The 14493-nt window shown below is 32.7% G+C and overlaps 6 protein-coding genes across 6 annotated transcripts; 4 read left to right on the forward strand and 2 right to left on the reverse strand.

Annotated features, from left to right (window-relative positions):
* Positions 1-319: 319 nt before the first annotated feature.
* Positions 320-1483, forward strand: SLD2 (Sld2p; the record flags this gene model as incomplete). Its single annotated transcript, XM_001643315.1, has 1 exon — positions 320-1483. One exon carries the CDS (start codon positions 320-322, stop codon positions 1481-1483), a length of 1164 nt encoding a protein of 387 aa, XP_001643365.1.
* Positions 1123-3112, reverse strand: UTP15 (snoRNA-binding rRNA-processing protein UTP15; the record flags this gene model as incomplete). Its single annotated transcript, XM_001643316.1, has 2 exons — positions 1123-1367; positions 1612-3112. The coding sequence occupies 2 exons, from the start codon at positions 3110-3112 to the stop codon at positions 1123-1125; spliced, it is 1746 nt and encodes a 581-aa protein (XP_001643366.1).
* Positions 3113-4206: 1094 nt separating this feature from the next.
* AIP1 (Aip1p) lies at positions 4207-6021 on the forward strand (the record flags this gene model as incomplete). Its single annotated transcript, XM_001643317.1, has 1 exon — positions 4207-6021. The coding sequence occupies one exon, from the start codon at positions 4207-4209 to the stop codon at positions 6019-6021; it is 1815 nt and encodes a 604-aa protein (XP_001643367.1).
* A 198-nt stretch (positions 6022-6219) lies between these two features.
* Positions 6220-6897, reverse strand: Kpol_467p22 (uncharacterized protein; the record flags this gene model as incomplete). Its single annotated transcript, XM_001643318.1, has 1 exon — positions 6220-6897. The coding sequence occupies one exon, from the start codon at positions 6895-6897 to the stop codon at positions 6220-6222; it is 678 nt and encodes a 225-aa protein (XP_001643368.1).
* A 1624-nt stretch (positions 6898-8521) lies between these two features.
* Positions 8522-11101, forward strand: YTA12 (m-AAA protease subunit YTA12; the record flags this gene model as incomplete). The annotated part of the gene is made up of 1 exon (XM_001643319.1): positions 8522-11101. The coding sequence occupies one exon, from the start codon at positions 8522-8524 to the stop codon at positions 11099-11101; it is 2580 nt and encodes an 859-aa protein (XP_001643369.1).
* Positions 11102-13383: 2282 nt separating this feature from the next.
* On the forward strand, positions 13384-14493 carry VBA1 (Vba1p; the record flags this gene model as incomplete). The annotated part of the gene is made up of 1 exon (XM_001643320.1): positions 13384-14493. A coding segment is annotated over one exon (1110 nt), but the record flags the coding sequence as incomplete, so codon positions are not given.

A 14493-nucleotide genomic window follows, 5' to 3' on the forward strand; every position in this document is an offset into this window, starting at 1 on the left:
GTCTTCATTAATATGAACTATTTTAAGTAGATAGTCCTTTATATTTCACTTATGATGATATTCAGATTGGAATTGTTGACGCGTAAATAAAAGTTAATTTTATTAATAACGCGTAAACTGGAAAAGTTTCACTATTGATTTAAATTGCATCACTTGCTATAACAACTTGAAGGTGCTTAAGGTACTCATCAATTCCAACAATTGAGGTATATATACATAAATATATATTTCAATATCGATAATAAACATTAGGAATTTTGTTTTTTTAGTCATTTAATCTGATAAGGTAGATTATTCTCTAACAATTAAATAAACTGAGATGTCTTCAGTAGAAATAAGTGATTTGAAAATAAGGTTAAAAACATGGGAACATGAATTCATAGATAAAAATAATAGACCACCTTCTAAATATGACATTCAAGGTCTTCCGGAGGTGAAATTGATGTATAAGCAATATTCTGCTCTCAAGAAAGGTAAAGGTGCTAAAATTGACAAATCTGAGAACCAATTGACTCCTAAAACGTTAAACAATCATAAAGCACTAGATAAATTCAAGAGCCCGATTAGATCTGATTCTATAAAGATCGAATTGGGACCTACTCCGCAAATATACGGTAAGACTATGAGCATATTTGATATGCGAATATCGCCAGTCAAAGTCCCAGAACAGAACATAGAATTTAATACTCCAAAGAATCCTTCACCTGCATCGACCATTTCTCAATCCAATTCATCTATAATTTCTGAATCTACAGATGTTAAGCGGAAACTTACATTTGATGTACATTTCACTCCTGTATCATCACCATTAAAAAATGATGAAGGTATAAAGAAGCCTATAGCAAATGGAAAATATGGTCCAAACTCTCCATTAATGATAGATAGAAAAGATATAAACTTTACGATTAGAAGTACTCCATTAAAACCAATATCATTGGCAACTACATCTGCATTTAGTCCTTCACCTCTTATAAAAAGACCGTTGACAAAGTCTCTTGTAGAGTTAGCCAAGGAACATGAGGCTATAGTAGAAGAATTTTCACAAATTCAAGAAGAAGATGAAAATGAAGATGAAGGCAATGATGAAATGATAACTTCAAATGAAATGGTCAATGTCTTTAGTCAAGAGGCTCTTGATGAACATATAAATAAAAAAATAAAGAGAAGAAGAGTTATACGTAGGTTTGCCGAAGAAAGTGACATATCTAAATCGGTGACTATCGATATCCATAAAGAAATATACAGACTAAAAAGGAAGCAGCTCAACGAATTTCTTGGTGATAATGAAATAGACGAGGAAGATGAAAATAACTTCACAGATTCGATAAGTGATGAAGATAATAATAAAACAGAAGAAGCAAAAGCTCCTGTTAAAAGGAAAACAAGAGGTAACAAGTTAAGATTAGTTAGTAATAACTTCAGAAGATTAAAGTTACCACGTAAAAATCGTTTTAAGGGTCGCTGGGGCAACCGTAGAAGATAAATTTAACAATTTTTATTTTCTTTTTAATATGCAGGCATCTATAAACAACACATGTAACATTATATATAGATTTAACTATCTTTTACGCACCATCAATGTCTTTTAGCTTGTTAAAAGTTGTAACATACCTTCTATTCTCTGTGCTTCCTTCGAATAGTAAACAACTTGTCTGATCTTACTTCTCAAGGTAATAAGCATTTCTTCTAATACAGGCGCTTTAAATAATATATCGCTGTAAAGATCCAATACTACCGCGATCCAATCAGCCACTACAGGAGCTGATCTGACATCATCTATACCCTTTAAACACCAATTTAAAAGTGGTTCTAATGCAGCTTCATCTCTACCATACAATGCTACACGAATCTTACCACGCTTACGTAATTCTTGTAAAACGGTCAATGTTAGTTCCTTAGCCATACCAGGAACAAATGCACTATCTAATGCTTCACTCCATTTAAATTGGTTAATGTATTTTTCGAAAGCTCTTGTGCGACGTTGTTGTTTCATTTTATCATCATACACAATATGTTCTTGATCACCTTGATATTGGGAGCCACGCATCATTCTTTGAAAATTATTACTCTTAACTGAGGCAACAGTAGATTGCTTATTTGATTGTTTTTCTTTACGTTTAGTTCTAATAGCCAATAGACCTGATGATAAACCAGCTACTATATGTCTATTTCCTTGAGCATCACCTGGGGATAATGCACAACTTAATACAGGACCAGAGTATTTCCAACCAAATTTAACACGGAAATTGTCCAAAGGATCAAATACTTTAACATGACCATCTAATGAGGACGCAATTAAAGCTGATTGCATTGGTGATTCTGAATTTTCTACATAATCCAGACAAGTAACTGTTTTATTAAAATTACCACGTTCATATAGCTTCTTGTTACTAGTCAAATCCCATACTTTGAAATTTGGACCACCACAAGAAACCAATTGAGTTGGTGAGATAGCGATGACATTTTCTACAGGTTGGTCGTGGTTTAAGGAATAAATAGGACTTGAGGCACTAGCTCTAGTATCATATAATCTTACTATACCATCGTAAGAACCGGTAGAAATCAAATGTGGAGCTGATGGAATACATGAGACAGTACGAACATAATCAGAAGCACCAGTAAGTTCAATTTGTGGCTCATAAGCATGAGAAATATCCCATAATCTAGTAACTCTATCATCACTGGCAGTTATTAAAGTTTTTGGATCTTGGGTATGAAATTTTGTTACATGAGTAGGATGGGTAGAGGCTTTGATTGATAGTAATAACACTCTTGGATTGTAACTATCATAAACAGACACTAAACCTGTAGCGTCACCAGCACATAACAATTTACCATCATTTCTAAAAGAGGCAGAATAAACGACATCTTTAAATCTGGAAAATGTTTTCACTACTTGTCTTGTTCTTGAAGAAAAAATTTGGACTCTTGTAGAAGAAGTGACTGCAAAATCGTGAGGATGTTGTGGATTAAAATACACATGAGTAACACTATTATGTTCTTTTACTAATTGAGCAGAAGAATACTGACGCCAGTAACGTTGCTCTGGTGTAGTCTGTTGAGGCAGTACTGGTGCCTTAGCTATAATAATTTTTTGTCTATTCGATGACATTTCACTTGCACTCTTGTTATCACAATTATTGGTATTATCTTTATGATGATAAATTTGATCAATGATAATTGAAATATGTTCCCGCCTAATAGAACTGTATATCACTAGTAATGGAAATTCTATGTTCACCTTAGTAAATAACAAAATCTACACAGACAACTAACACAAATATATTCAACGATTCTAGAATGAGTGTATCTTGTGATGGGTCCAGTTGTATACAATCAATAATAAAATTTATAGTTCTTCTTTTAACAATAATGAGATGAGATGAGCTTGTGAGAGACCAAATTTCAATTTTTTTTTCATTTCGAATTTTTTTTCCAAAATAAAATGTATTTACCCGGATGTATATCAAGTTGTATTGGCGCTATCAATATTTCTGGAGGATTTATCACGTGAGTGATAGGTTATAGATCAACTGGAAGAGGATTAATCACTCTATAAAAAGAAGGTATTATAAATAGAAATCAATTCTCATTGTAATAGAGATGTTACCATCCCAATAGTGCTAAGGAATGCATATATTTGAATCCCACTCCTCGCTGTCGATTGTAAATTCACCGATTCGATCTTATTTTACACTATTACATTCAAGTCATTACTGTGGGTAGGCAACATGGACCCTGTTGTGCAAATTGTACATACAACTTAAATTATAATTTATTTCAAGATATACTTGTACCATACCTTGTTGATCTGAATATACTCTTGCTATATATTAAAATAGGAATGCTCTTTGTTTGTAGTGTTAACTTTCTGTGTATCAGATATCTACTGCCCCTTAAGGCTTTAAATTACATCTCTAACGTAAATATGAATTGAAAAATTCCTAAATTATTCACATATTTAAGATAACAGCATACCAATCTTTGTAATATTTTAGTATTTATATATATTTAACAAGTCAGCATAAGTCTGTCATCTTAACACTAGGACCTATAGGAACTCAATTGGTATTTAACCAGGTGTATTTTAGAATTTAGGATTAGGTTTTTTTTAGCTCTCTTATTTTATTATATTGATAAGTTATATTTTATATTTAATTAAGTGCTTACAATAAAAGAAAAAGAATAACTACAATTTATTATAACATGTCAATTACTTTAAAGAACATTATTCCTCCACAACCAAGTACTGAGCGTAATTTCAGTACACATATTGACTACGATGAAGCTACTAATTCTATTGCTTATCCATCAGGAAGAAATGCCTTTATTCGTTCATTAGATAATGATTCAGTTGTTCAATTTACTGGACATGGTTCTAGCAATGTTAACGTTGTCAAGTTCTCACCAATTAAAAATTCACAATATCTATGTTCTGGTGATGCTTCTGGTAAAGTTATTGTTTGGGGTTGGTCTAGCAATGATGATGTTGTTGAAACTATTGTCAAGGCTGAGTATCAAGCTTTAGCAGGTCCGATTTTAGATATTTCTTGGGATTTCGAAGGTAAAAGATTATGTATTGTGGGTGAAGGTCGTGAACAATATGGTATCTTCATCTCATGGGACTCTGGTAATTCCCTTGGTGAAATTTCTGGACATTCAAAACGTATCAATTCATGTCATTTTAAACAGTCAAGACCAATGAGATGTATGACTGTTAGTGATGATGGTTCAGCTGTTTTCTATCAAGGTCCTCCATTTAAATTTACTGCAAGTGACAGAATTCATCATGATCAAGGTAAGTTCATAAGAGATGTAGAATTCTCTCCAAATTCTGGAGATTATGCTGTCTCTGTAGGTTCCGACAGAAAAATATGTTGTTTCGATGGTAAAACTGGTGAATTTATTAAGTATATCGAAGATCCAAATGAAACAATCGAAGGTGGGTTATTTGCTGTATCTTGGGTAGACGAGAAAAGATTTGTCACTGCAAGTGCTGATGCTGCAGTTAGATTATGGAGTGTCGAAGAGCCAAAATGTTTACAGAAATGGCTTATCCCAGAAAGTATTCCTTACGGTAATCAACAAATTGGTGTTATAGCTGCCAAGGATGAGCAAGTGGTTTCTTTATCCCTTGATGGTTCTTTGAACTTCTTCAAAATTGGTAATGATACAGTTGTCAAGACCATTGTTGGTCACAATAAGGGTATTACTGCCCTAACTGTTAACCCATTGGTATCAGGTTCTTATGACGGTAGAGTTATTGAATGGGAGGGTACTCAACCAAAGGCTAATTATTATCACAATAACTTGATTGTTGCCATCGATAGCAGTACTAAAGGGTGTATATCTACTGTTTCTTGGGATGATACTTTGAAAACTAATGGTGTTACTAAATTTGAATTCAATGATCAACCAAGCATTGCAAGTGCTGACGGTACTGGCTCTATCGCTGTAATTGCAGGTGGTGTGACATTGAGTATATTTAATTCAGAAACTGGTGAAGTACTAAATTCCATTGAGTTGGATAGACCAGCATCAGCAATTGATCTACACAAAGATCTAGTTGCTGTTGGTTACGAACATTCAAATATTATTGAAATTTTCAAAGCTACTGAATTGACTAATTCATACAAGTTGAATACTGCATTACAAGCCAAACCATCTTGTATTTCTATCTCACCTTCTGGAAGATATGTTGCTGCTGGTGATGTAAGTGGTAAGATTATTCTATATGATTTAGAAAATAAAGACGTTAAAACTACTAGATGGTCATTCCATACCTCTAAGATAAATTGTATAACTTGGAGACCTAGTGAAGATGGTGAAGAAAATCATGTTGTCACAGGATCCTTGGATACCAACATATTCATTTATTCTGTCGAAAGACCAATGAAGATTGTTAAGTATCTAAATGCCCATAAGGACGGTGTTTCTGTTGTTCAATGGAAGGATACTGATACTATTGTCAGTGCAGGTGCCGATGCATGTATTAAAGAATGGTCTGTTGAAACACAGTAGATGATTTTTAGACTTTTGATTAGCAATATATAAGCTGGTACATATAGTTAGATACATTAAGATTTATGTTTAATAGCATGAAAACTTTGAATAATGAACCTAGACAAAAGAAAGAAAACTTAATTATAATTTATATTTTGATTTATTTAACTCTCTAGACTGATTCAACAGAAAATTAAGTCAGTCCTTTAGAATATTTTATAAAGTTCTTACAAATTGTTCGTATGTTGCTTCACCATTGGTTAAGGGGATTGTTTTCCTTATAGTGTTCTCTGGAGATGCTAGACATTTGCTTATAAAATTAGCAACATCTTCTCTTGAAATTGGAAATGAGGCATCTGTTGATTCATCTAATTTATTCACAGGTAAATATTTACCTGTACCAGTGTTATTATTTAACCAACCTGGTTGTAATATGGTGTAATCAAGATTTGTAGTTCTTATGAAGCAATCAGCAGCTCTCTTTGCAATATAGTAATCACGTAATGAATCGATATTCCACCAGAAATCACGATCATCAGCTTTTATAGCGGATACCAAAACGAATCTTTTAATACCCACTAGTTCACAGGCTTCAGCACTTTTGATACAACCATCTAAATCTACGTTAATTAGTTTATCTAAACCAGAACCACCTGCACCAGCGGTAAATACAACAGCATCGTAACCTTCTATAGCAAATGCGATTTCTCTTGGAGTGGCTGCTTCAATACTTGTTACAGAAGCATCAATTCCTATATCATTTCTGAAATAGGTTGCTTGTTCTTCAGTTCTAACTATTGCCAATGGTTTACCAAATCTCGAATCAGACTTGATAATATTAATTAAACGACGACCAATGTTCCCATTAGCACCTACAACAGCTACTCTAAACATAATTATTAGATGAATTGGTTAATAAATAATGAGGGATGAACTAGTTACTTGCTGAGTATACATATGTATATATGAAGCAATTACCTACTATTAATCTTTTACTGTGGAAACAAATTAAAGTGAGATAGGGGAGGGATTGTTTAAATCTACTCAAGACGTAAAGATAATAGAATTGAACAATTTAATCGAATACTCCAATGGCTTATATATGATTCTAAATCATTATTAATCACTTGTATGAAACATCAGGGAACGATGGTATATATCGATATGACTTAAGAAATCATTGCATTACTAATACAAATATAGACAGAACTTAAACGGCAATGACATTTTCCATTAGGAATAAATCCATATTCAAATTTGGTTGTTGTCATGGCAACGGAATAGCGCAACTAGCCAACCAACCAAATTATAAGCAATTCGAAACGAAATTAAGAATGTAATGTAGGATTTGGTGTAGTTCGAACTGAGTGAACCAAGATATTTATAATAATCATTTTCAAAGGGTGCAATATGGCGGGTAGGATAATAGTATGAAGGTGAAGGTGGAAGTGTAAGATGAGAATGGCAATGGTAATGATGATGACGTTTTACAACGTCATTTTAAATAGAGTGTGATAGAGTATATAGATAATCAAGTTGAAAAAGTGTGTGCTTAAAGCATTGGTTCATCGAGCAGTACAGCTGGGATGTATCTGGTTCCACCACATATTGTAGAATTACAGTACGTTTGGCAACGTTGTGATGCTCATTTATAGCTCTATCTATATATATATATATAGATTGATAGATATAATTACATCACTATATAAAGCGATGTAAGCAGGGTAACAGTGGTGAAACCGAGATGTGTATCACTCTTCACGAACCAAGAGGTTGAATATATATCTTCTCATTTTCGTACAAACGTACACAAACTCGCTCTCTCTTCAATTTTTCAGTTTTTATTCCTCTCAGACTCAGACTCAGACGGAAATTGTGTGTGGATTTTGCCTTTCTTTGGTTTAAATTTTTGTGGCAGAAACAGACCAGAACAGAAGAGGCAACGCTTTAAACAAACAGCTCTCTATATAGTAAGATATAGCATATATAACATATATTATATACATAAGAAGATATATATATATATATAATATATCAGGAGTTACAAAGAGGCTATCCCTATTAATTCACTTTTATAACAGATATCTCAATATAGACTTAGTACTATATATATATCCATATACATATATTTTAGAAAGACTGAACTCCAAGATAGGGCTTTTGTGGATTTTTGCTGAGTGCACTCACTGGTTGGTTCATAAAATATACCTTATTTTATTTTATTTTTTATTTGTAAAAGTTTGATTATTGAAAGTCAGTTTCCTAAAGCTTTTACTTCGATATTCAGTTCAGTTCAGAGGAAGACTGTTTGTGGATTCTAAAATTGTGTTTCCCCCAAGTGTCCAGAGAAATAGAAGTCCCCAAACATCTTAAGTTTTTTGTGTTTTTTTAACAGGATTAGTAAGCTTATATTATAATAAAGAAATTTCACACAATCGCTGGAATTTAAGGATAACCAATTTTGGGAAACAGATATACATTGTTTATTTATTTTCCCCCTCCCTATTCATAATACAATATGAATTTTCTGAGGCCCAGGACCACTACTATTTTAAGAACTTGGTTGCGCCCTAGCAATGCTCGTAAATGTGGTTTCCCTTCACAGTACCATGGTAAAGTACTATTGCATATAAGAAGCTTTCATTTGAAAAATTACCAATTGCAAAATGAAACTGGCTCCAAGAAGAGTAAAGATCCTACAGATGACGATATAGAGGCAATCAAAAAAGATATTCAAAAATTCATCGAGGATACAAAAAATAATGATTCAAAGGAAAAATGGGATGTCGATCGTAAAAATTCAATAGACGAACGTATCAAAAGATTAGAAGAAACTATTCAAAAACAAAAGAATGATAATAACAATGATTCAAAAGTTGTTGATGATGATTATGTTGACTACGATAAAAATGATAAACCAAAAATTGAAAATGATCCTTTGAATTTTGAAAAAAGATTATCAGAAGAATGGAATAAGGAAAAGAAGAATCAAACTCAAACTCAAAATAAAGATAAGAATAATAACGAATTTACCACAAATGAACAAAAACAGAATAATAATAACAACAATAACAATAATAACAATAACAATAATAACAATAACAATTCAAATATTCCCTTTGGTACAAATGGTAACAATGTGAATAATACAGGTTTGTTTCAGTTGGGTTTGGCATTGTTATTAATTTCATTTGTCCTAGATGTTTTTAATTCAGATAGTGAACATAGAGAGATTACTTGGCAAGAATTCCGCGCAAAGCTTCTATCGAAAAATTACGTATCTAAACTAATAGTTATCAATAAGACAAAAGTTCAAGTCGTATTGAATGAAATGGGTAAGGCACAATGTGGCATCAATGGTCAAGATCCTCACTATTATTTCACAATCGGTACCATCGAAAGTTTTGAACACAAGTTAAGTGATGCCCAAAAGGAATTAAGCATTGAAGGTGATTTCGGAATCCCTGTTGTTTACGCCCAACAAGGTAACTGGGTCAAATTTGTATATCAGATTTTACCAACGGCTTTAATGATTGCTGGTATTATTTGGTTAACTAGAAGATCTGCCCAAGCTGCTACCGGTGGACGTAATGGTATCTTTGGTATCAGTCGTTCAAAGGCTAAGCGTTTTAACACAGAAACTGATGTCAAAGTAAAATTTAAAGACGTTGCCGGTTGTGATGAAGCTAAAGAAGAAATTATGGAATTTGTTAGTTTCTTGAAGGAACCAAAGAGATATGAAAAAATGGGTGCTAAAATTCCAAGGGGTGCAATCCTATCTGGTCCACCAGGTACCGGTAAAACTTTACTTGCAAAAGCTACTGCTGGAGAAGCAGGTGTGCCATTTTACTTTGTCTCCGGTTCTGAATTTGTTGAAATGTTTGTAGGTGTAGGAGCTGCTAGAGTCCGTGATTTGTTCAAAACTGCAAAAGAAAATGCGCCATCCATTGTTTTCATCGATGAAATTGATGCAATCGGTAAAGCAAGACAAAAAGGTAACTTTTCTGGTGCTAATGATGAAAGAGAAAATACTTTGAATCAATTATTGGTTGAAATGGATGGTTTCACTACATCAGACCATATTGTTGTTTTGGCTGGTACTAATAGACCAGATATTCTAGATAAGGCTCTTTTAAGACCAGGTAGATTTGACAGACATATTAATATTGATAAACCTGAACTATCAGGCCGTAAAGCGATTTTTGAAGTCCATTTGAAAAAGATTAAGATCGCAGGAGATATTTTTGATTTAAAGAACAGATTGTCTGCATTGACTCCCGGCTTTTCAGGTGCTGATATTGCAAATGTTTGTAATGAAGCTGCATTGATCGCTGCAAGAAATGAAGCTCGTTTTGTAAAATTAGAGCATTTTGAGCAAGCTATTGAAAGAGTTATAGGTGGTGTTGAACGTAAATCAAAATTGTTATCTCCTGAGGAAAAGAAGATTGTTGCTTATCATGAAGCTGGTCATGCTATATGTGGTTGGTTTTTGAAATATGCAGATCCATTATTAAAAGTCAGTATTATTCCAAGAGGCCAAGGTGCTTTGGGTTATGCTCAATATTTGCCAGGTGATATATTTTTATTAAGCGAACAACAACTGCTAGATAGAATCACAATGACATTGGGTGGAAGAGTATCAGAAGAACTTCATTTCCCAAGTGTTACAAGCGGTGCTTCCGATGATTTCCAAAAGGTAACAAGAATGGCTACCGCTATGGTAACTCAGTTAGGTATGAGTCAAAAAATAGGATGGATTAACTTCCAAAAGAAAAATGAAAATGATCTAACAAAACCTTATAGTGAAGAAACTGCCGAGATAGTGGATGCTGAAGTTTATAGAATTGTTCAAGAATGTCATGAGAGATGTGAAAAATTATTGAAAGAGAAATCTGAAGAATTGGAAAGGATAGCTCAACTTCTATTAAAGAAAGAAGTTCTAACTAGAGAAGACATGATCGAACTGGTTGGTAAAAGACCATTCCCAGAAAGAAACGATGCATTTGACAAATATCTGAATGAAACTGAACTAAGAAGAATCAAAAATGTTGAAGAAAGTAAAAGTGAAGATTCATCGGCGCCACAGCCTACTGCATAAATATATTCAAAGAGGTAATTATATGTAAATAAAAGGTAAGATACAAGAAATTAATCGCGAAAAAATCATATGATCATTAAATACCATATTTTAATTTTCTCTACATACATGTAAATAGTCTATACTTTAATACATTACATTATAATTTATAATTATTGTATCAAAACCATACATCTGAACTCAAAAGAATTAATAGAAATAATTACAAATGAGAATACACTAAAAATTTATCAAGTTGAGGTTTGATATTGTTTGATAAAAAAATGCAATGCAATTGGCCCTTAAGTTAGTCAGGTGATTGATGCTTTGGAAACTTTTAAAACTGTCATATGTTGTCTATGCAACCAATACAGAACTCATCAAACGTCATTATTTTTAGACACGGATATTTACTTCACCGAGTTTATTGTTACCAATTTTTTAAGTGGATAAGTTAGAAATAGTTCAGTCAAGCGTTAAAGTCTGATGCAAGGGTATTATGAGGTGAGCGAGCATTTTACTTTCTGGTTATAATTCTTTGTTATTGTGTTTCAAATTAAATTTACCACACTAAAATAACAAGATGCCCATTGTATTCTCCTAGAAGATTCCAGACTTCAATTAAATTACTTATAGCTATATTGTTTAAGAGAATAAAGTGCAGTAATTCTGTATTGTTTAGTTTGCCTAATATGTCACCAATCCTGCTACCCTGCAAGCCAGCAAAACAGTTTCCAAAAAGTTTTTTAAACGTTTTTAGCTGATAGGTTCATGGAAATGCTGTTAACAATGGATATAAACAGAAATCACGATTTTCCACCTAGAAATATAATTCAAATATATCCCTCAAGATAAAATGCCACTATCAATGCAATTCATGGTATATAACAATTAGGACATACAGCATAATAAAATTCTTCCTACTAAATATTTCTCTATTTTATGAAATGTTTGTTATTTGTAAAATGATTTTTATCAAACAACCCGCTTGTACGGTTTTTTCTCCATATACACATATCCGTAAACGGATGCACTGCTTCCGTTTAGACCAGCTTCGGGGCAACCATATACGTGTTCTCAAAATACGACGCAGGAAGGTTGCGTTCCGCAACGGAAGTGTCAGAGCGGCTAATAGTTCCGCTGGTATCCAGTTGCGGTCCGCGTGGCTTCTGCGTATTTTTCTTATAAACAAAAGAAATTTAAGGTTAATGCCATCCTATTCAACAGGGAAAAATGTATATCCTTAATTGGCTTTTCCAATTTTAAAAAATATTGTAGTTTGAACGAAAGATGGATCAGTATTAAGATTATTAAACTGTTCTTGTCTCTGTTTTTACTTGTTTAAGAGCTTCTTTCTAATATTTTTCTTGATATTGCTATAATGTTATGTACTAATTTTGATAAAATGTACGGTGAACAAAATTCCGTGGACTGGAATAAGAATAATATACAGGCAATGTTGACTAAATCCTGCTATTGAATGGGATAGCAAACATGGTACCTAGTTACCATGCAGGATATAATAATGCAAATTGGATGAATTTTTGAAATATAAACTTACTGAAAGGATAATCAATTGATTGAAATTAATGAAGTTCGGATATACTTTTCATTATTATTATATCTATTGGTTTGGTTCTGCTACATGATTGTTTTAAAACAAAATTAACAGAAGAATTCATGGTAAATAATTTAATTAAGATTGAATGTTAAGATAAGAAGTGACCTAGGCACAGGTAAGTCGAAAATTTTGAAAATATAAGTTAGTTTTGCATTGACAATCTGAATTGGAAAGCATTATATCATAGTATTTATAAATTTGTTGTTATTAATAATTTATCCTGGTTATTTCTATCTTCTCCTGCAACTAGTTACATTGGTTTGGGGACAGGGAATTGATTATTACAATCACGATATTGACCTAATTGCTTGCACCAATTATTAGCAAATTATTTGTGAATTTCATAAGGAGTTTTAAAGGCGTAATACGTTTCAATATATTTTAGGTTCTTAGTAACTCAATTTCCAGTTTCCTTTTTGTTTAAATTTGATAAATTTTTCTATTCTGACAAGTATATATTGCCAGATATTTTAACATATTAAACAAAAAAAACACAGGTTTCCTTCCATCAGAATACATTGATTGCGTTGGTACAAAATTGAATTGGAACAATTCAAACAAGAACATTTTCTAAAAATCTACCAATTTTTAAGAATAGTATTGCATTTTTATTTTGATCTTTTTTTTTAACAAGAACGTCACAGTTCTTCATCATTAGAACATATTTTAGAGCATATTAAAGATGGTGGTAATAGATGAATCGACAAGATTACTACCTGATGAACAACATTGTGATGCATTGGATGAGGAATATACAAAATACAATTTAAGTCTGCCGAAATTTCCTATATTGGTATCATTATGGTTAGGTTCTTTTCTATCATCTATAGATTCTACTATTGTTGCGAACATTATGAACAAAGTAGCAGAAGAATTTCAAGAGTCTCAGGAAAAACAATGGATCGCCACAAGTTTTCTTTTAACCAATACTGCATTTCAACCATTATATGGTAAGCTTTCTGATATAACAGGAAGAAAGTTTGCCTTATTGACTGCATTGTCATTTTTTGGTCTAGGATGTTTCCTAACTTCACTCTCTACTAATATTAAGCAATTTGCCATTGCTAGAGCCATATGTGGGATTGGTGGTGGTGGTATTAATGCGATCAGTAGTATTACTGTTGGTGATATTTGTACCGCCAAGGATAGAGGTATCTATCAAGGTTATGCTAATATCGTATTTGGGATGGGTCAATTGCTTGGTGCACCAGTTGGTGGTTTATTTATTGCCACCATAGGATGGAGAGCCCTATTTTGGATCCAGGTCCCTCTGGTGATCATTGCAATTATATTAGGTGAAATGTATGTGAATATTAAATTAGTTCATGTCCCGCCACCTTCTGAAAGATTTAAGTGGAAAAATATATCAAGAATCGACTTTTTGGGATCGTTTACCCTTGTCTCATCAATAACATGTTTTATTATATTAATATCAACTAAGAGCAATGTAATTTTACTGTCATTATTATCAGTATTATCCTTTATTGCATTTATCTACGTCGAATTATACGTTTCAAAAGATAGAATATTGCCATTTGAATTGTTGAAGGGTTCATTTGGATGCAATTCAATTGCAACAGTTATTTCTTCTTACGTCATATTTGGTGAAATCTTCAGATCACCAATATATTTACAATTGGTACAAGATTTCAGCGTTATCAAAACAGGTATTTTCTTGATTTTCCCAGCAATCACAACAGCTATAGGTTCGTTAGTTACAGGTGCTATTTTGAAACGTACAAAATTGGACTTAGCATATTGTTCTTACAAATTGGTGTTATTGGGATTATGT

The sequence above is a fragment of the Vanderwaltozyma polyspora genome, genomic scaffold (assembly GCF_000150035.1).
Source record: "Vanderwaltozyma polyspora DSM 70294 KpolScaffold467 genomic scaffold, whole genome shotgun sequence".
NCBI lineage: Eukaryota > Fungi > Ascomycota > Saccharomycetes > Saccharomycetales > Saccharomycetaceae > Vanderwaltozyma > Vanderwaltozyma polyspora.